A 21,615-nucleotide genomic window follows, 5' to 3' on the forward strand; every position below is an offset into this window, starting at 1 on the left:
TTTACACAGGAAAGGTAGTGCTTGATAAGCTAGTACTTGAACATGTAGCATGCTGTTTCTTCTACAGATATACCATTGGGGAAACTTAGTGTCGTGGTTTAGCCCCAGCCGGCAGCTGAGCACCACATGGCCGCTCGCTCAGCCCTCCCCTGGCGGGATTTCCTGAATAGCATTAAGGTGTACAGGGATGCCAGAAATCCACTAGTATAATGAAAGTAGTGTAGTATAATGAAAGCATTTTTACCAATACAGTAATTTCAAGAATTCTTTGCCCTTTTTTGTAAGGGGTGGGGGATATTCAATCTGATGTCAATATAAAAAATTGAGTACAAATTTTTTTTATATGATTGTCCATGGCTTTAAATGGCTAAATATAGCTGTGTATTCCAGATCAGCCTCCTTTGGGACAGTAATAAGTCTTAGCGAGAAACTGGGTTGCTCTTAGAATATCCTGTGTTTGCTCTTCTCTTAAAGCTGTTAATGAGTTTCAGTTCTCAAAGCCAGTTGTCAAAGACAGACATGTTAATAACTTCTTTTTGTGAAAATTATTCAGAGGAGAAATGATTTAATACAAGGCAGAGTAATCTTCAAAGTAATGGGACAGGCATGCTCTGTGACAGGTAGATCATATTTACTTTTTACACATATATATTCTCATAACATACCCTTCTTTCATTTGCTTTTTAGTCTAAACCACTTATCCCTCTTCAAAAAGAAACTGACCCTGACACACAGAAAACAGTGCTTACTAATTACATGTTCCCCCAGCAACCAAGGACCGAGGATGGTAAGAATTTCTGAAATACTCTGTCAGAATGTTCACTTTTGAAAATAATAATGGGAAGACAATCCAGCTAACATGATTTTCATTAGATAATACTTAGATACGAGTTTGAAGTAAATTTGTAAGTGAAGAGTAACATCTGAAGAATGAGAACAGTAACTTAAAATGTGATCCACATGTTAGTAAATTCTAGGTGAAACTGTTCCAGTTGGAAATGTGCATGTATGGGGAGTGAGGTGAGAAATGGACTAGTGGGATCACGTTCTTTGATGCTGCCACTTCCCAGTGTGACACCCTGTTTCATTCTGTCAGAGCTTAATGGTTCGGGTTAAAATTCTCCTTGCCAGGTGTCTGTTTCAGACTGACTATTTTAACAAAATGTTAGACAAAATGTTTCATCCATTACTGAGTATGTATTTTTTGAAAAGTACATAGCATTCTGTATTATATTTTAAAAGAAAAAAAAAAGTCCAGAAAAAACACATTTTGCTCACATTTAGTTCAAAATGTTTTATAAAAGCTTAGGCCCAGAACATTAAGACCTCGCCAGAAAGTTATTTCTGCACACTTGTGAAATATTTAGGAAAATGAGTAACAGTCCATGAGTAACTCCATCAGGAGTTAGGGAAAGAGTAAAGTCTATATTTCTTCACTGTCCTTCCCCCGTGGGCAAAAGGAAAAAGCTTGTGCTTCTTTAACAGAAATGGGATGGCAGGTATCAATGGGAATAATTGAAAATTGACAAGTGGCAACATTTTCTGTTACATGGCACAAGTGTCTAGTACACTGAGCAATCAAAAATATCTGCAAAACCAGTAAATTGTACATCACTTTTAGCATCTTCTAATGCAGATAACGCATGTGCAGTATTTCTGATAGAATGTGAGAATTATAAAATCATTTGGAGATTGTCAGTGAAGCTGAAGATAGTTCCTGAAAGCATTCTCTCCATTTGAACTTTATTTTACTCCAGTGGTGAGGTTTCTTTCTGTAGACAAGTGTATTGGGTCTGGCTGAGATGGAGTTAATTCTCCCCACAGCAGCCCTCATGGTGCTGTGCTGTGTCTTGGTAGCTAGCAAGGTGTTGATAACACACCAGTGTGTTGGCTACTACTGAGCAGTGCCGACACAGCATTAAGGCTGTCTCTCCAACATTTCTTTTTCCCCAGCAGCAGGCTGGGGGTGGGCAAGATCTTGGGAGGGGACACAGCCAGGACAGCCGACCCAAACTGACCAAAGGGATATTCCATACCATATGACATCTGCTCAGCAATAAGAAGCTGAGAGATAGGGGGAGGAACAGGGCAGGGGCATTCGTTGTTTTTTTTTACAATGTTTGTCTTCCGGAGTAAAGGGCACACTTACTGAAGCCCTACTTCCCAGGAAGTGGCCGGACATCGCCTGCTGATGGGGAGTAGAGAATAATCTTTGCTTTTTGCTTTGCTTCCGCGCGCGGCTTTTTGCTTTAGCTACGTTAAACTGCCTTTATCTCGACCCACGAGTTTGGGGTTGTTTTTTCTCCATCTTCCTTTCTCCCCTCCCTGCCTTGCTGAGGAGGGGAGTGACGTGGTTTAGCCCCAGCCGCTCGCTCACCCCTCCCCCGGCGGGATGGGGAGGAGAACGGAAAAACAACGGCAAAGCCTCGAGGGTTGGGATAAGGGCAGTTTACTGGGACAGCAAGGGAGAGGGAGAACAATCAACAACAGTGCTGATAACAGATAGTAACAATGGTGATAACAGAGAACGATTTTACCGATCCGACGACCGACCGACCAACCGACCGGACGCTCGACCCGTCCCGGAGCCACGCCGACACGCCGAACCCGCCCCTGCCCGACTAGCCCCCTTTTATGGGGAGCATGATGTCACATGGTATGGAATAGCCCCCGGCCAGCTTGGCTCACCTGTCCTGGCTCCTTGGGAAATTAACTCTATCCTTGCCAGAACCAGGACAGGGAGTGATAGAGTGGCTCTGGTGGGCACCTGGCCCCCAGCCAGGGTCAACCCACCACAACAAGGAAAGGGCTGCTTGTTTGGCTTAAGTTGACAGAATACCTCCCTCTGAAGCAGTCATTCCAAACAGAAGGTTTAAAGTTTAAAAGATAACCTTTTAAAAACTTATAATTCCTAAAATTCTTTAGAAAGTTCATTCTTTGTGCCAGGAACTGTTTCAGCGATAGTGAAGTCTATTAGAATATTTTTCAAAGGTAAGTTTACTCATTAAACACAGTGTAACAAATATTCCAATGCACTTGGTGAGCCCTATAATTAAGCATTTTTCTATTTCAGATATAGTTAATGTGAACAGTCTTGACATTGCTAGTGAAGTATATAGGTTTGCTGGGGTGGTGAAGACATATTTATTAGACTATTATTTAGCATGCTAAAGTAGAACCTAGCTAATGTAACACAAGGCATGGAGACATGCTAGAATAAGAGACAGTGGGTAACCAAAAGATTTTTTTTTCTCTTGTAAAATTACGCAAGTGATACTTTATAAAGCTCCTGTCATTTATATAACTTCTGCAAAATCATGTGTTTACCTTAAGTTTTAGGTGCTTTCATTTTTTTCAGGATTAGTAAAAATGCAGGTTTTTCCCAGTAAGTTTTTTTTTTTTTTTAATTTTCATTCAATGAAATCAAGTGAATGCTCTTATACGTGCTTAATGAGACCACCTCACTGAAGTCAGGCTATATAAATCTATATAAGTATCATTTACTTTTTTATATATAAAATACATATTTTCATATTTATACATGAATAAAAATACTTTGCAGCAGAGTTCTGCTGAAAATTTGCAACTGTGAGTGTTCAGACTAGTGTACAGCTGTGTGTATGATTCTTTTTTTACTTTACAGATAGGGATTTTACTATTCTGAAAACACAGCCAAATTCATAAAGCAGTAGCAGCACAGCTAGTCATCAATTTATGGTGCTCCTAGTCTCTTATCTTTTAAGAATACATACAAAAAACACCAATCCCATCCAAGAAAAAGAAAAAGAGGATTTTTATTTTGCATAATATATCCTATTCTTACGAGACTCTTTTTTTATTATTATTTAGTTATGTTCATATCTGATAATGAAAGTTTCAATCCATCTTTGTGGGAGGAACAGAGGAAACAGCGTGCTCAGGTGGCATTTGAGTGTGATGAAGACAAAGATGAGAGAGAGGCACCGCCTCGGGTTAGTATTGAATTTATTTTTTAATACTTGGGGCTTCACTCCCTCTTCTCCTCCCCCCACCCCCAAATTCCATCCTTTCCCTTAAACTGGCTGTGGATTTCACTCTGCTGAAGAAATCAAGTCTTCAGTTATTAGTTTAAGAGTATCTAACAGGATGAAATAGCCCCCGCCCACTGATCATTTAAGTGGAACACAAGGGGAAAAGTTGGGAAGGGATGCCGTCCAGAGGGACCTTGACAGGCTGGAGAGGTGGGCCCATGCGAACAGCATGAAGTTCAACAAGGCCAAGCGCAAGGTCCTGCATGTGGGTTGGCGCAATTCCAAGCACGACTAGAGGCTGGGCGGAGAATGGATTTAGAGCAGCCCCGAGGAGAAGGACTTGGGGGTATTGATTGATGAGAAGCTCAACATGAGCCGGCAGTGTGCGCTTGCAGCCCAGAAAGCCAACCGTGTCCTGGGCTGCATCAAAAGAGGCGTGACCAGCAGGTCGAGGGAGGTGATCCTGCCCCTCTACTCTGCTCTGGTGAGACCCCACCTGGAGTCCTGCATCCAGCTCTGGGGGCCCCAGTACAGGAGAGACATGGAGCTGTTGGAGAGAGTCCAGAGGAGGGCCACGAAGCTGATCAGAGGGCTGGAGCACCTCTCCTATGAGGACAGGCTGAGAGAGTTGGGATTGTTCAGCCTGGAGAAGAGAAGGCTCCAGGGAGACCTTCTAGCAGCTTACCAGTACCTGAAGAGGGCCTACAGGGAAGCTGGAGAGGGACTGTTTATCAGGGAGTGTAGTGACAGGACAAGGGGTAATGGGTTCAAGCTGAAGGAGGGTCGATTTAGATTAGATGTTAGGAAGAAATTCTTCACTGTGAGGGTGGTGAGGCACTGGAACAGGTTGCCCAGAGAGGTTGTGGAGGCCCCATCCCTGGAAGTGTTCAAGACCAGGTTGGATGAGGCTTTGGGCAACGTGGTCTAGTGGAAGGTGTCCCTGTCCATGGCAGAGGGGTTGGGACTAGATGATGTTTGAGGTCCCTTCCAACCCAAACCATTCTATGATTCTATGAAAAGGGTCAGCTGATGTAAGGCAATGTAGGGCATAACTATGAAACTACTGGACTGATGATGCTATGGGGAAAAATAGTGGGAAAACAGTGATTAATGCTGATTTTTCTTTAAGTAAATTACAGTTGTAATAATTCTTCCTGCTTGCAATCAGTGGACAGATAATAATAAAAAAATAGTCTTGCAGAGTCTGAGTTAATCCAGTGTATTGGGTTTGCGTGGCAAGGTTTTGTAGTGCAAGGACTACAGGGGTGGCTCTGTGCGAAGCTGCTAGAAGCTTCCTCCATGTCCGATAGAGCCAATGCCAGCCGGCTCCAAGACAGACCTGCTGCTGGCCAAAGCTGAGCCAGTCAGCAACAGTGGTAATGCCTCTGTGATAACACATTTAAGAAGGGGAGGAAAAAACCAAAACTGTGCAACACCAGCAGCAGCCAGAAGAGAGGAGCGAGAATATGTGAGAGAAACAACTCTGCAGACACCAAGGTCAGGGAAGAAGGAGGAGGAAGAGGTGCTCCAAGCACCAGAGCAGAGATTCCCCTGCAGCCCGTGGAGAAGACCATGGTGATGCAGGCTGTCCCCCTGCAACTCATGGAGGTTGATGGTGGAGCAGATATCCACCTGCAGCCCATGGAGGAACCCATGCTGGAGCAGGTGGATGTGCCCCAAAGGAGGCTGTGATCCCATGGGAAGCCCGTGCTGGAGCAAGCTCCTGGCAGGACCTGTGGACCCGTGGAGAGAGAGAGGAGCCCACGCTGGAGCAGGTTTGCTGGCAGGACTTGTGACCCTGTGGGGGACCCATGGTGGAGCAGTCTGTTCCTGAAGGACTGCACCCTGTGGAAAGGACCCATGCTGGAGCAGTTTGTAAAGAACTGTAGACCATGGGAAGGACTCACATTGGAGAAGTTCGTGAAGGACTGTCTCCCGTGGGAGGGTCCCCATGCTGGAGCAGGGGAAGAGTGTGAGGAGTCCTCCCCCTGAGGAGGAAGGAGCGGCAGAAACAACTTGTGATGAACTGACTGCAATCCCCATTCTCTGTACCCCTGTGCCACTTGGAGGGAGGAGGTAGAGAAAATCAGGCACAAAGTTGAGCCTGGGAAGAAGGGAGAGGTAGGGGAAAAGTGTTTTCTAAGATTTGGTTTTATTTCTCATTACCCTACTCTTATTTGATTGGTAATTAATTAAATTAATTTCCCCAAGTCGAGTCTGTTTTGCCTGTGACGGTAATTGGTGAGTGTTCTCGATCCACAAGCCTTTCGTTACATTTTTTTTCTCCTCTGTCCAGCTGAGGAGGGGGAGTGATAGAGCGGCTTTGGTGGGCACCTGGTGTCCAGCCAGGGTCAACCCACCCTATCCAGGTAGACTCAAACAGCAAAGTAGAGATCCTGGATTGCTCTGCTGAGTGTTTTGTCCTAAATCATTGTCTGTTTTAAAACTGATGTTTTAATTATAGCATTTAATTATATTCAGAACATTATTGCTTTTTGTTACACAGGAAGGCAACCTGAAGAGATATCCAACTCCGTATCCTGATGAACTGAAGAACATGGTTAAAACAGTCCAGACAATTGTACATAGGCTAAAGGATGAAGAATCTACTGAAGATGTTGCCAAGGAGTCAAAACGAGAAGGCCAGACAGTTTCTGTAAAAGATGTGGGAGTAAAGGTTAGATAAATACTCTCTTCTGACTTTGCAAAAACTTCCAAAGATCTAGAGTGTCATTGATTCCTTTTAATTATCTTCTTTCTCAGCATTCATGTTTTAGCAAGAAAAAATGTCAAAGAATAGAACTTACTTCTTCACTGTCTAAACAAGTCTGTAATAACTGTCTGTTTTGCAGTAGCAATTTTCCTCTGATAATAAGAACAAGGAAAGTGACTTGATTCTCAGGCAAATACAAACTATGGATGTATTAAGAAGCTGTTTTCTTCATTTTCTGGAGGATGGTATCTTTGTCATCCTCTGATCCTCCTTTATCTACCAGACTTGACAATGAAAATCAGAATAATCTCTAAGGATTAAGCTGTGTTCAGCTCTGGGGCCCCCAACATAAGAAGGACATGGACCTGTTGGAGAGAGTCCAGAGGAGGGCCACGAAGCTGATGAGAGGGCTGGAGCACCTCTCCTATGAGGACAGGCTGAGAGAGTTGGGGTTGTTCAGCCTGGAGAAGAGAAGGCTCCGGGGAGACCTTCTAGCAGCCTTCCAGTACCTGAAGGGGCCTACAGGAAAGCTGGAGAGGGCCTGTTTATGAGGGAGTGTAGTGACAGGACAAGGGGTAATGGCTTTAAATTGAAGGAGGGTGGATTTAGATTAGATGTTAGAAAGACATTCTTTACTGTGAGGGTGGTGAGGCGCTGGAACAGGTTGCCCAGAGAGGTTGTGGATGCCCCCTCCCTGGAAGTGTTTAAGGCCAGGTTGGATGAGGCTTTGGTCAACCTGGTCTAGTGGAGGGTGTCCCTGCCCATGGCAGGGTGGTTGGAACTAGATGATCTTTAAGTTCCCTTCCAACCCAAACCATTCTATGAGTCTATGATCTTGCTGCTGCCTTCGTGACTGAAGGTTTGCACAATAAGTTGGGAAGGCAATTGTAGCAAATTGGCACAGGAGTCGCTAAAAGGTTGATGTAGTGCAATAGGACTACTGTTTGGTGTTGACATGTATCACTGTAGAAATTCTTGGCCTTTTTTTATCTAACTGGAAATTTAATGGTACAAAATGACCCCAATAGGTAGGAGAGTCAAACTGATTGATTGTACCTCAGTAATCTGCATAGATTTCTCTTGACCTGGTGCATTTCATACTTTATAATTTCAAAGCTCATATTTTCCATTCTATTGTTTCCCAAAATATATAATGTTAACTCTATCACATGTTACTGAAAACCTTTAAGGATGTTTTTTCTGCTAATGTTCTTAATCCTGTAGACTTCAGAAATTGCTTCAATAAAGAAAAAAGCAGATGAGAGAAAGCAATATTCAGCAGGAAGCTCTGTGCAGAAGCCTACTGAACCAGAAGTTGAGCACAGCACTGCAAATTCACAGATGATTGCACTTGTTAAAACCTTGCAGAACATGAAAACAGTTGTCAACCATGAAGACATGCTTGAGGTATGGCATTGCAACGAACATCATAGTAGTGTATTGGGTTTTGCGTGGCAAGGTTTTGGTAGCGGGGGGGTCTACAGGGGTGGCTTCTGTGAGAAGCTGCTAGAAGCTTCCCCTGTGTCTGATAGAGCCAATCAGCGACAGTGGTAGCGCCTCTGTGATAATGTATTTAAGAAGGGAAAAAAACAACCTAGTGGGAGCTTTTGCAGCCAGAGAGAGGAGTGAGAAGATGTAAGAAACTCTGCAGACACCAAGGTCAGTGCAGAAGGAGGGGGAGGAGGTGCTCCAGGTGCCAGAGCAGAGATCCCCCTGCAGCCCATGGTGAAGACCATGGTGAGGCAGGCTGTCCCCTTGTAGCCCATGGAGGAAGGATGAGGGGGTGTAGAGATTCCACCTGCAGCCTGTGGAGGACCCCATGCTGGAGCAGGTGGAGGCACCTGAAGGAGGCTGTGACCCCGTGGGAAGCCCATGCTGGAGCAGGTTTGCTGGCAAGACTTGCGACCCCATGGGGGACCCACGCTGGAGCAGTCTGCTCCTGAAGGTCTGCACCCCGTGGAGGAGACTCATGTTGGAGAAGTTTGTGGAGGACTGTCTCCCGTGAGAGGGACTCCATGCTGGAGCAGGGGAACGATGAGAGGAGTCCTCCCCCTGAGGAGGAAGGAGCAGCAGAAACACCGTGTGATGAACTGACCGTAACCCCCACTCCCCGTCCCCCTGTGCTGCTGAGGGGGGTGGAGGTAGAAACCGAGAGTGAAGTTGAGCCCAGGAAGATGGGAGGGGTGGGGGGAGGTGTTTTTATGATTTGATTTTATTTCTCATTCCTCTACTCTGTTTTGCTTGGTAATAAATTAGATGAATTCCCTCTCTCAGTTCAGTCTGTTTTGCTCATGACGATAATTGGTGAATGATCTCTCCCTGTCCTTATCTCGACCCATAAGCTTTTCATTATACCTTTTCTCCCCTGCCTAGTGAAGGAGGGGAGTGATAGAGCGGCTCTGGTGGGCACCTGGCCCCCAGCCAGGGTCAACCCACCTCAAGTAGTCAAAGAATTGTGCTGGTGTTGTATTGAATTTGTTACTGAGAGATGAAAATTTATGTTGACAATTGAAAATTGGCATCCATAAGTGCTGTAAGTACAGATGGTTTGTAATGCAATATTTTCCTCACTTCAGACTATATTAAGTAAAAGTTGAAATAGCTAGTAAAAAGTTCATAATGAAAGATGCATACATTTAAAGAAAAATAAAGCAAACTCAATTAAAAGTTGACCTTAGTATCAAACTGTGAAAAGACTCGTACTTAGATAGGATTTTCCAGTTTTTGCTTGATTGACAGTTGTTGAGTAAAAAATTGATTATAATTGTCACTGAAATGTCAGTATATCTGATTTGTGGGAGCAATCAAAAACTTGTATATGTAAGTGACTGTGCCCATTCATTTGGAATGAAAAGTAAAAGGTGGGTTTAAAAAAATGTATTCCTCTGTATTTATTAGTGAACTGTCATGAATATGACTGAAATTGTATCTACTCCTTATAAAGAGTCAGATTTTTAACTTCTGAACTATTTGTACACCTCTGTGAGAAACATGTATTCATTTTTTTATTTAGAATGTGTTTCAGACTTATGACAAATTTTAGAACTTGTCATTTTATCAGTTGCCAATCATCACAACCAGTGCAATGCTTTTTTCATAATTTCACGAGCAGATTATTTTTGCCTGTGTTGTGTAAGCAGTGGAACATGTGTATATCATGCTTTTGCTGAAGAGGCTTTGTGACAGGCAGTTGTGGCTATTGCTCCTCTTTCCCCACTAGCATGTTCATGCTTCTACATCCTTTCTGAAAATATTGGTTTTGACGTTTTTCTTTACTTTAAATATATAATTTCAGAAAATCATATTATCTGTCTAACAATAGTGACAGCAATTCTTTGAAACTGGCTGTATGCCAGTAAGTAAATGAGGCAGCAGTGTATAGTTGATCAGGGATACTGAATTCTTTACTTCAATGTGATAAGGTGCTGGTAACTCTGTTGCAGTTGAATCCAGATATCTAAACTTTGCATGCATATCAGTTTGTGGGGTTTTTTTCATTTCAACATTGATTACACTTGTTGTATGTTACATCCAAGGGGAAAGGCAATGTTTTAGAGGCAGTGAAGAGGTGGTTTGTTCTAATTGCAGAGAAACAGGTGGATTTTTTTTTTAAATTAAGACTATCATACATTGTTTGCTACATCTCAGTCAGGTTTGTCCTTCCTTCAGTCCAAAGAACCGGCCAGGTAGTTAGTATCATGGGAAAGATGGTGCTCCAGTAGGTTCTACACATTAAATGTTCTGAAACTTGTAAGAAAAAGTGAACATTGACAGACTAATTTTGCAATCTGTGACAGATTTTTGTAACATTTGAAAGAGGAAGCATGCTTACTGGAAAGAAGTTTCTACTTTAAGGAAAGAAGGCTTTTTCCCTTCAAAATATTATTGAAAACAATTGAGTTTTGAAGAGGATAGGGATATAGGCCTGGCAGTAGGATATTGAATCAGTTGCATGGCTGCTCTTGCAGCAGCTTTGTCAGTTAATTTCTTTCAGAAGTGCACTGAACTCCATCTTATAGTTAGGAACTAGTGATTTCTAGCTGAAATGTATTCAGTATCGCTCTATTCCTCTGCCATTGTTGTTCTTGAAGATAAATAACTTCTGTTCCTTTTGGAATTTACCCCCAATGTAAACTTAAAGGTAACAACTCAAGCTACGCTTACTCTCTTTTTTTTGCTAGACTAGGCAAGCCAAGGTCATTCAGTCTTTTCTCACAGCATAGCTCTCCATTCCTAAGATTGTCTTTGTAATGATACTCTGTAGCTGTTTCAGTTTGAGCTCTTTTCTGCAAAACCAATACCCAACTAGTCAGTCTGGGGTGTTCACTGGTTCAGTGATAACTTTCTGACTTGAACTCAACTGGAGGTTCTGTCCAGTGGCAGAACAGAGGCTGCATCTGCTTGCTCCAAGTAGGTTCTTGCAGCTGTAGTTAGTGCCGGCTTGACTGTTTGTCAGTGACAATGCACGTCTACCTATGCTGCTTCTTAAAGATAATTCAGTGGCAAATATTACTAAATTATGTTGACTTGCACTACAAATGCACTACACAGTTGTTATGTTATGCCTGTTATGTTGCTTGTTTATCTTTTTCCCCTTTATTGTTCAGTGGGTGATAGCATTTACTTAACCTTTTAAGCACTTCTTTAAAAATACACAGCATAATAAAGCTGGTTTTCCTTTAGCAGGAATCAGAAGAACTCTCCTCTGATGAAGAGATGAAAATGGCAGAAATGCGACCACCGCTCATAGAAACCTCCATAAATCAACCAAAAGTGGTAGCTCTTAGCAATAACAAAAAAGGTTAGATACCACTAAAAAACAATAGAAGTGGTGTGCGATTCTGATAATTTCCAATCGAATTATGTAAAAGTAGATTTTTGTGTTTTAAGATCGATGATCAATTAATTCTCTAGTTAAGTAATGAAAGCAGAAAAAAAATCTGCATTATCTTATACTTGAGTGTGTGGTAAAGAAAGTTGTATTCACATCCTAATTTTCTTGATTCTTGTCATTAGTTTAAAAGCAGAGAGGGAAAGGAGATACTTGTGTTTTGGGGGACTGTTAGCTTGAACACACTCTTGATGTCTTTAAGAAAAGGATTGCAGAAAGTGGTATTTACCTTGGAAATATTCCATATTCCTCATTCCCCCCAACCCCTGATTTTGTGAACTATTGCTGCTTTTGATAGCAATATGACTTGTCTAAATTTCTCAGAGCTGTGCTCTCTTCCTAAGGTTTATGAATAAACTTCTCTTGTGGCAACTCCTTCTCCAGAGTCACTTTACTCTTATTTGTTCTTCTTTCCATTGTTTTTGTTAACTAAGTTTTATATTCTCTGAAAGATAATTTCAGTCTGGGTAACCATTTCCTTAAGAGTAAGGAATGACCTAGGATTCAGATAAAACAAAATTTAACAGTTGAAGAGCAAATTGTATTTTGCTTCATATGATATCCTAGTCCAGTACTTTCCAGGATAAAAGACTTTTCTGACCATTACATGTAAAAGGGTAAGATTTAGTGAGAATGAAGGAAAACTACACGGAGGTAGCAAGAAGAGTCTGCTGAAGATCATATGCAGGTGAAAAGACTGATGTTTATCAATGCTGTATTTGGGTTTTTATGCCTGGCTAAAATACTAAGTCAAAACTTCTTTCTTGTCTCTGGAGACAGAAATTAGTTTCACAAAAATTATGCTTTTGGCACCTGTAACTGTGTCTTGAAGTAAAAATTTAAATGTATTTGTTTGTACACTTATGTTTGCCCATGTCAAAATAGTGGCTGATTTGAAGTCCCACAGATAAATGATTTCTATATGGATGTAGGATGTAAGTATGCATGCATTCTGCAAGAATCAATGTGTACAGGTGTAAATGACTCAAAATGTTGCCTTAAGTGATATGCAAAGCATGGGAATGTGTTGGTTCCAGCTCTGTAGAAGAACATTTTTCTTTCCTGTTTTTTACATTTATAAAACTGTATAGAGCTCATCCAGTGATCTAGGTCTTTCCAGACTGTGTGGTCTAATAAATAGCTATTTAACAATGATAGAATATTCAAAAGCAGGAACTGTGTACACTTTCAAAATCCTGCATGTGAAGCAGTGTACTTTGTATTCATAAGGCCAATAGACTCATGTAATTCAAAACTTTGGAATAATTGCAAAAACAGAAATATGATTTGATAGATATTTTGGGGAAATATTACATAATGTAGTGCACTAGCTTATGCCAAGGAAACTTGGAATAAAGTAACAAGTTAAATTTCATTAACAAGTGAGGGCTGTTTACATTGAGACAAATATTTAAAAAATAGGAACTATTGCCAACAGTCTTTTGTAAATTTATACAAAGTTTGCGAAGGTGTTAGCTTATATGTTCATTTCCAGTAATAAGTATTACTGAAGAACAAGATAAGTTTCTAAATACTGTAACATACACGTTAGACATCTGCGTAATAGCCATTTAACTAATTGGCATATTTTTATTTCAGATGATTCAAAAGATGCTGATTCCTTATCAGATGAAGCTACCCACAATAGCAATCAAAATAACAGCAACTGTTCCTCTCCTTCTCGAATGTCAGATTCTGTTTCCTTAAATACTGATAGTAGCCAAGATATTCCTCTCTGTTCTCCAGAAAAAGAAACACATGCTGCTGTTTTATCCAAGATCAGGTTTGTAAAATACTGTATACCACTGAGCAAATATAACAGAAAAATGTTACTTAATCTTTCATATTACATGTCCGTTCCTTTAATTCATTAATGATTCCTTTATAATTCATGAAATAATTTAAATTTTAATGTTTTAAAATAATGTTAAATAATGGAATAGTTCTCTTAAAAAAAACCCAAAAAACTCCACACCAAAACCAACAAAAAATCAGGAGGACAATAAAATTCAGAGGCCAATTTTAGTATATAAGACATGGTTCCCATCTGTTCTATTTATGTGGTATAATAATTTCATCCTTAATAATTTATTTTCCCTGCAAAATACTTTCAATGCGCCATTTTAAAAGCTCTTTGTTTTTATTTGCATAATGTTGAAGATCAATTTGATTACTAACTTAATTATAAAAAGCATTTAGAAACTTATAAAGAATGGACTTACAGTTTTCTCTTTTTGTGGTTCTAGTTAAAAGGTGCCTTCTTTTTTCTTTTTTTTTTTTTCCTTTGATTTGCCAATAGAAACAAGACATTTGTCCAAAATTGTCATGGAACTTGCAAGTATTTGATAAAAAAAACTGAGTTATTGTCTCTTTGTACTTTTTGACACTTTTAAACTATCTTTAATAATTCCTGGTGAATTTAATTAAACTTCTGAAATCAGAACATGATCACATAATCAATGACACAAGAGTTGCCAAAATGAGCCCTCTGTATAATATATTTTTGTAATGGTAAGATAGCAAATCATAAATTTGGTTATATATTGATCTTTGTCCTATATTGTGTGTACAGTATGGCTGTGTTGCATGTTAATAATTAATTTTTCTAAAACAATTCTTAAAGGAATATGTTGGTTCCTTTTGGAATTTCTTTTAAGAGCCATCTTTTTTTCCAGGCGTGAAGATGAAAATTTGCAAAATGGAGGTGAATTGAGTATTACAGTAGAAGAAAAAATAAATGTGCAAAAGAAGGTTACAAATTTGTCTGAATACAAATTAAGCATTGAAGAAAGATTAGGCCTGATAAGAAAAGGTGTTGATCTAAGCACTCCTACAGAGGAGTCTCACAAATCAGACCAAATGAACATGAATATCAATAAACTGGTTAGTGAAGAGGCAGTGCCAGTTCCTGTAGAAAGGTTACAAACACAGGAAATAGTTTCAGTAAAGGGCTTTTTGAATGACAATATGAAAGAAGAAAGTGAATACTTGGAAAATGGAAATAAATATCCTATAAATAAAGTAAATGGACATCCTGAAGAAGCAGTACAGTCTCCCAGTAAAGATGAACTAATGAGAAGCACTACAGTTGATCATGATTCTTCTGCTGAACTGTCTGTTTCAAGGAGCACTGAAGATTTGTCCCCACAGAGAAGTGGTCCTGTGATGAAATCTCACAGCATCACCAGTATGGACACTGATCTGAAAATCTACAATATTGTCACTGAGAATGGATCTCAACAGCCAAACTCAGTGGTAAAATCAGCATCTGGTAGTGCAGATGGAAAAAATATAGTCCGAAGTAAATCCGCTACTCTTCTGTATGATCAGCATTTGCAGGTTTTTCCTGGGCCATTGTTGTCATCTGATTTAGTATCTTCTACAAAAACTGTGTTCAAGTTTGACTCAAATCACAATCCTGAAGGTGCTAATGCAGTGAGAGGATCAGTGACAAGTGGTGCACAGATGTTCTGCACTCCCCAGTATAATATTCAGTACAGCAGCAGTGCAACAACGAAAGACACCTTGTGGTCTCAGAAACAAAACACCCAAGTAGAACAAGGCAGCTTACCTCCTTCACATCTGCTTAAGTCTGACAGTGCAGAAATCCCCAGCTATGTAAAGCATTCTGCCAATATGAATTTATCCAATCATAATAATGTCCGAGCCAGCGTCATCTATAACACTCATCAACAGATGGCTGGGAGATACATAGATGTGTGGGCTATTCCACCAAATGATAGACTGCTCCCAGGAGCAACCAGACACGCTCTTCAAAGGCAGAGCAGTGTATCCTCTACGGCTTCTATAAATGTTGGGGATACTGGACCTTCAAGGCGGGCTCGGGTTCCTGAAGGGGACTATTTAACATACAGAGACTTGCATTCAGTGGGAAGAGCTCCACCAGTAATGTCTGGGCAACAGAGACCTCTTTCTGCCAGGACATATAGCATTGATGATCCAAATGTTTCCCAACCACAGAGTGCTCGGCCATCAGTGAATGAAATACCAGAAAGAACTATGTCAGTTAGTGACTTTAATTACTCATGGACTAGCCCTTCAAAGAGATCAAACCCAAGGGTTAACTCTGATCAATCTTTATTAGACCCTCCAGGAAAAAGTAAAGTCCCTCATGACTGGAGGGAACAGGTGCTGCGACATATTGAAGCTAAAAAGCTAGAAAAGGTAAAAATAATAATTTTTAAACTTTTCTACCTTTCTGTAATCCAGATATGGGATGAGTTAAATATTCTGTGTTTTGAGATATCCTTGATAGCTAAAGAAATTTAATTGGAGATGGTTGAAAAAATTACTTTTAACTATGATTTTTCTTTGGAAATCCAAGTATTTGGAGGAATGGATTTGGTTTTGTTTGAAGTTGGATAACTTCTGTTTCAACTTTCTGTTGAAATTTGTTTATAGTTCATTCCTATATCATCTACATTTGACATGTTAGGAACGATGTTTAATATGCCAGTAAGATCTGTTCAGGTACTGTAGCAGTGTAGTAATCTTGACTGAAGTGAAATTGATTGCCTGGCTTGATTCCTTTTATATCTGTCCATACTTTCTATCACACTTTATATGTAAACTTTAATTTTTTGCTTCCTACTAGAATGGTATGGAATAGCTGTTATTGAGTTCTTAGCTGTGCATCTAATTTAACAGATCTTTAGAAGTCTTTTGTATGTGTGTATTTCTTTTGTTCTGGCTTTGAAGAGTTTTAAAGTAGCTTTTACTTAGCAATCTGAGACTTATTTATGGGTTTAAAAGTGAATGTGTATATAACTGTCTACTTTATATTCTCTGAGATATGACTGACTTTTTAAAACAAAATATGAACTGTGAAAAATGTAGATATGATCCTATATGGCAGCTGGCAAATATGATAATGTGGAAAATCTAGGTATTCACTGGATATTTGTTCTTTTAAAACAGTGGTTTCAAATACTTTTGTTTGTAATTAAAAATTAGCTTGGGGGCGGTTAATCTATAAACCAGACTTCTGAAATGTTTTGAAGTCTGAAAAAAATTTCAGTAATTACAGAATTTATTTAAGGAACAAACATTTATTGGAAATTACTTTGACAAAGCTTTCATGGATTTAAAATGGCTTTTTTTTTAAACATAAGATACAACACTGACAAAAACAGGTATACAAAATTAAGCCTTATGATGAATATTTAATTCATATCTTCTTGCCTGTGGTTATACACAGCAGTATAGGTTAATAATATTACCTTTCTGTGACTCTTCAGAGTCTGTTATTGAATTTAATCATGTTTATTATTTCTATGCTGTGCTTCTTAGGAAAGAGTGTGTAGTGGGGTTTTGGGGATTGGTTTTGTTGATTGTTGTTTTTAAAACTCCTGAAGTACTTATTTGGTTTTGTTTTTATAAAATTTAGTAACTGGAGAAGCTAGTTCTTGGGGGTTTTTATTAGCCCTTTTTACCTGATACAAGTGGAAAAAAGCCTTTCAAGAGTTTAATTTGCATGAGGAGAGATACAGGATAGCTTTAAGTCCAGCAAAAATTATTAACAATGGATTCCAGCCAAGTAACCAGCATTTGTAACCTTTGACAAGATGTAAGGAGGCATACTCCAATCAACTAAAATTATTGAAGGAAGGTGAAAACAGTTCATGAGACTATTTGTAAATAGAAATTTTGCATATATTCAGGAGAAACTATTTGCTTACCTGCTACAAAGCATATTTTATTGTGGAATAGAGAAAAGGGCTTCTTTAAATGTCAAGCTGCTCTCTAGTGGTTATATATGTAAGTTGTTGGAAAGTATGCAATCAGTTCTGCCCTACTCCCCAACCTTATCAATTTAGTGTACAGGTGAGTTTTTAAGAACAGTCATATTTTTCAACATATTTTCTTTTGGAGTGTGACTTGCCAATTTTACTACCTGATATGTCACAGTAATGTTCTATAGTAGTCTTGTTGAAAGTTTTCATTTAGGAATTTAAACTAATACTGCCTGTGTAAAACACTAGTCACATTTTATTGTGCGATAGAGGAATTTCTCATCTGTAAACTGCAATAATAAATATCTACAATGGTTATCTGCAAATATCTATTATATTTCTATGTGCTGAATAGGCAGAAACAGTTGCTGGGCCTGATTTTATCCTTTCCTTACTTATGTATATTTTCTTTTTTTGTTGTGGATCTCTTGGGAGTTCATCAGGTGCGTGTTTGCTTTCAATTCTAATTTCATCTGGAATTAAGTGCTCTATTTTTATCTACTTTATCTACTATTTATCTAGAATGGAAGAGCTTTCATACAAAGTCCAAACATTTCAGTATTGATATAGAATTGCAGTTTTAATCAAAGTTTGATTTTTTTCCTGAGTTATTTAGAAAAATATTTTAATTGGTATGTCCTCAGATTCTTTCCAAGTTAAGCTTGTTTAAATATGTCAAAGGAAGTAACTTCAGTGGATTTGTGCACACATAAAATTAAGTGCTTAAGTGTTTGTAAGATCATAGCCTGAAGAACATTTTGACACTGATAAATTACAGGAATGCTATCCATTCAGTAGCTGTCAGTTTTAAAATTTTATTTCAATTTTATTTTGTTTCTCCATTTTTAATGGACTACTGAACCATCAATGTGTTATAATGATATTTTATGGAGCTCAGAAATCAATACATCACACTTCAAGAGGAATAAAATTCTTGTGCATTTTGAATGTAAACAACAAAAGTTCTCACCCTGCAAATATTTTATGACAGTAGAATTTAAATTATATGTAATTCTCCATATGCAAGTCTTCAATAGGAATGCTGTCACTTATTGAAGATACCTTTTTTATTTTGCAGGATCAGAAACCTATTTTTTTTCCCCCTCCCTCGTGACTGAAGGAGAATAGTTTCATAATGTTTAAGTTCCTCTTCTTTGGGATAAACTGGTATCTTACTAGAATTCTAAAAGATTTCAAACAGAGCTTTTTTAACTTGAATACTTTTATTCAGAAAGGCTTTAAGCATCAATTTTAAGCATTTCAAGTGTTCCAGAATACTTTGAGCAAATTTTTTCCAATCAAATTTAACTAAAGAATTTTAGATAGTCAAGGTGGGAATGAAAAGTGAAGGGATTTCTAGACATTAAATATCACCTCAAAGGATTATTTATGTCCACCTTTAACTGACAATTGATTTTAAGTACTGTAAAATAAATACATTTTTTAAAAGGCTAATACTTAAGCTTAGAAGTTAGGTTACCAGTTAAGGCTATTCTAAGAGAAGTAGAATGTAGAGTCTTGTTCCCTGCAGATATTTGAATTTTATTAGTTCTTTTCTATACTAAAATTTAATGGATTGCCATGAGAGACTCCAGCCAGTCTTAAAATTATGACAATATTATCCAATATAAATTCTTCTAGGTAAATTCCACTATTGTCTTGCACCTAAGTAAATGCATTAAGGCACTTCCCAAAAGACATCCTTTTGAAATCTGAAATTGTTAATTCTCTTGTAAGCTGCAAAATAGAGAATATATTCTGATTCTTAGCATTCAAAAAGAATGTAAATAAACCCCAAAACTATGCTACTAGCTGCCTGCATCTAAACTGATTCCTTTAGAGGCTGATTTTGACTACAAATCCTGATTTATATGCTGGATACTTTTTTACTTTATATATAGCCAGTTTTTCTTGATATTTTTTAGCTTTTAATATGTGTTCTTCATGGTTGAATATCTGATTTCTACTAAACTTAGTTTTCACAAAAATATAATGGAACATGGCATGTATATTGGTTAGTGTATATTAGTTTCTAGTAGCTGAAATAAGATTTCTCAAGCCTCAAATATTTTAATTATTATTTTGCAGGCCATTATGCCCTAAGACACTGTAGCAAATCAGGTGGAGAATGCAGTTGGTACTTGGAATTAACATTCATATTTAATCTGAAGTTTAGACTGTACATTTATTTCATATTGAATTTATTTTTAATAAATTGGAATTAAAATTGGGGAGAGGGGGTTGTGGCATCTGCATATTCATATTTCTGGAAGTGTCTTCTCTCGTGCAGCAATCTTCAGAAATCTTTCTAGGAAATGTACAACCTTCATCATGCTTGTGTTGAGAAGCAAGATTAAGTGGGATACTGTTCACTCTCCAAATGCCTCAGTTTCTCTCTTCCCAGCTAAAAATACATAGAGGAGGAATATTTCCTAGATTTATCACTGGGAATATCTTCTTGTGTTAGACTAAAGCTTTCTTACAACTCCATGTAATTTAAAATAGTATTTTTTCTGTACAGTTTTTACTTGTGGGTTCCTTCTAATTTAGTGTTGAGACACTGTGCCCAATGTAGAGAAAGAGAAAAATGGTATTCACAGTACTTCTCATATCTTACCTATTGCACAAGTGGTTTTTGTACTTTTGGAAAAAGTCTCTGCCAAGAAAGGAGATTTTATAAACCCTTGAATAAAACTACTCTCAGGCTATGTAATCACCTCGAAGCTCACTAAACTGAGTTAACTGAAATCTTAATTCCTGATGGACAAGTTTGTGCCTCTATAAATTGTAGGAAAGTTCTACCTCCTATTGCAGATCTACCTTAGATGGTCACTATTTATTGACCATCTCTTTGGGTCCTTCTAAGAGAACAGTGAATCTAACAGATCCAAGGATCTTTATAGTATGATGGTCTGCTAGAGACACTTTCAGAAGATAACTTTCTAGTCTCAACATGCATTTCTTCTATTTTTATTTGTCTTTTTGCCATTTACAGAAGATGCAGAGATATAGGAGCCTCTGAGAGGAGCTTCCTGTAAGGAGACTTCAGGGAGTTGCCTGTACAAGGCAACAAGGGAAAAGGCCATCTGGCTAATTATATAGAATATTTTGAGAAGAGTTGTAGGAAGATGCTTTGAGACACTAAGGAGCTAAGGAAAACTGGCTTTAGCAGTTTCATCTGGGTGTTTGAACTGAAACTTAGAGGAGCAGTAAGCTCAGATAGAATGTTTAGTAAAGAGAGACTTGAATGCCAAGTACAATTTTCCCCTCCTAAGAGGGGAAAAGCTTCTGGAGACTTGTCTGGAAGCTTGAAAAATACATTGACTAGAGAACAAGATAAGTGTAGAAGAGGAGCATGAAGAAAGCTCACTGTGTCATTGAGAGGTTATCCAAGAGCCTTGGCCAAGAAAAGCCAAGTATTGTCAGTAAATACTATTTTCCAAAGGGGTTTCAAATGATTGTGCTACCAGAGCATCTGGGGAGTATGAATATGCAGAGGAATATGACTTTGATTATTAAAATAGTTTTAGTTTCACAAGATAAAGCTAGTATGAAAGAGCAAATGTCTGCCTGAGGACTAGTGACTATTTTCAAAATCAGATTAGTATGTGTAGCCAACAGACAAACACCGAAATGTATTTACTCATGTAAGAGTTGTTGCAGTATCTTAGTCAAATGATATATATTTTGAACTTTTTTTTACTTGGAAAAATTAGAAACTTAGGTGGCACATGGGGGATTTTCCTTTTCTTCTTTTGTGCAGTCTTTTTATTTTCTTTTGTTCTTAAAACTACAAATGTCCATGGTGGCAAGACGGTAATGTCTACTGCTTTCTTTCTATTACCCTTGTCAATATTTCAGAGGTCAGATTTGCAAGGTAATGAAGTTCAAAGCCAAACCACTATCACTTCTGTCCTTGAGCTCATGTTACCTGTTTGATTGCCTACAGTGGCACAGGGATGGACTCCAATGTTTCTTACCAGCCTCTTTTTATTTAAATGAGGCTCATTCACATTCTTGAATGAAGTCTTATTGGAATGCATTGTGGATGTTGACAGCATTGCATTAACAAGAAAACCCAGTCAAACAGTCAAATCTCTGTCTCTGTGTAAATTTTTATTTGTACTGTACAGGTAATAGGTGGAAAAAATGAGACAAAATAGTAACTGGTAATTAGATGGTTTTCCACAGGTGTGTATCTTGACTGCCAACATCTCTTCCTACAACATATTTTCTATATTGCAAATT

The 21,615-nt window shown here is 38.6% G+C and overlaps 1 protein-coding gene across 17 annotated transcripts in view; it reads left to right on the forward strand.

Annotated features, from left to right (window-relative positions):
* Window positions 1–21,615, forward strand: part of LOC142599150 (erbin-like) — a 157,486-nt gene that overhangs the window by 116,063 nt on the left and 19,808 nt on the right. For 8 of the 17 annotated variants that reach the window (XM_075738855.1, XM_075738870.1, XM_075738858.1 and 5 more), the window contains 8 exons: window positions 688–787; window positions 3,850–3,971; window positions 6,517–6,687; window positions 7,948–8,130; window positions 11,407–11,524; window positions 13,214–13,397; window positions 13,914–13,973; window positions 14,290–15,799. In XM_075738855.1, coding sequence (XP_075594970.1) covers window positions 688–787; window positions 3,850–3,971; window positions 6,517–6,687; window positions 7,948–8,130; window positions 11,407–11,524; window positions 13,214–13,397; window positions 13,914–13,973; window positions 14,290–15,799 — 2,448 coding nt within the window. The remainder of the gene's footprint in view (window positions 1–687; window positions 788–3,849; window positions 3,972–6,516; window positions 6,688–7,947; window positions 8,131–11,406; window positions 11,525–13,213; window positions 13,398–13,913; window positions 13,974–14,289; window positions 15,800–21,615) is intronic. The other 9 variants (XM_075738867.1, XM_075738874.1, XM_075738869.1 and 6 more) reach the window with 4 other exon arrangements.

The sequence above is a fragment of the Balearica regulorum genome, chromosome W (assembly GCF_011004875.1).
Source record: "Balearica regulorum gibbericeps isolate bBalReg1 chromosome W, bBalReg1.pri, whole genome shotgun sequence".
Lineage (NCBI taxonomy): Eukaryota > Metazoa > Chordata > Aves > Gruiformes > Gruidae > Balearica > Balearica regulorum.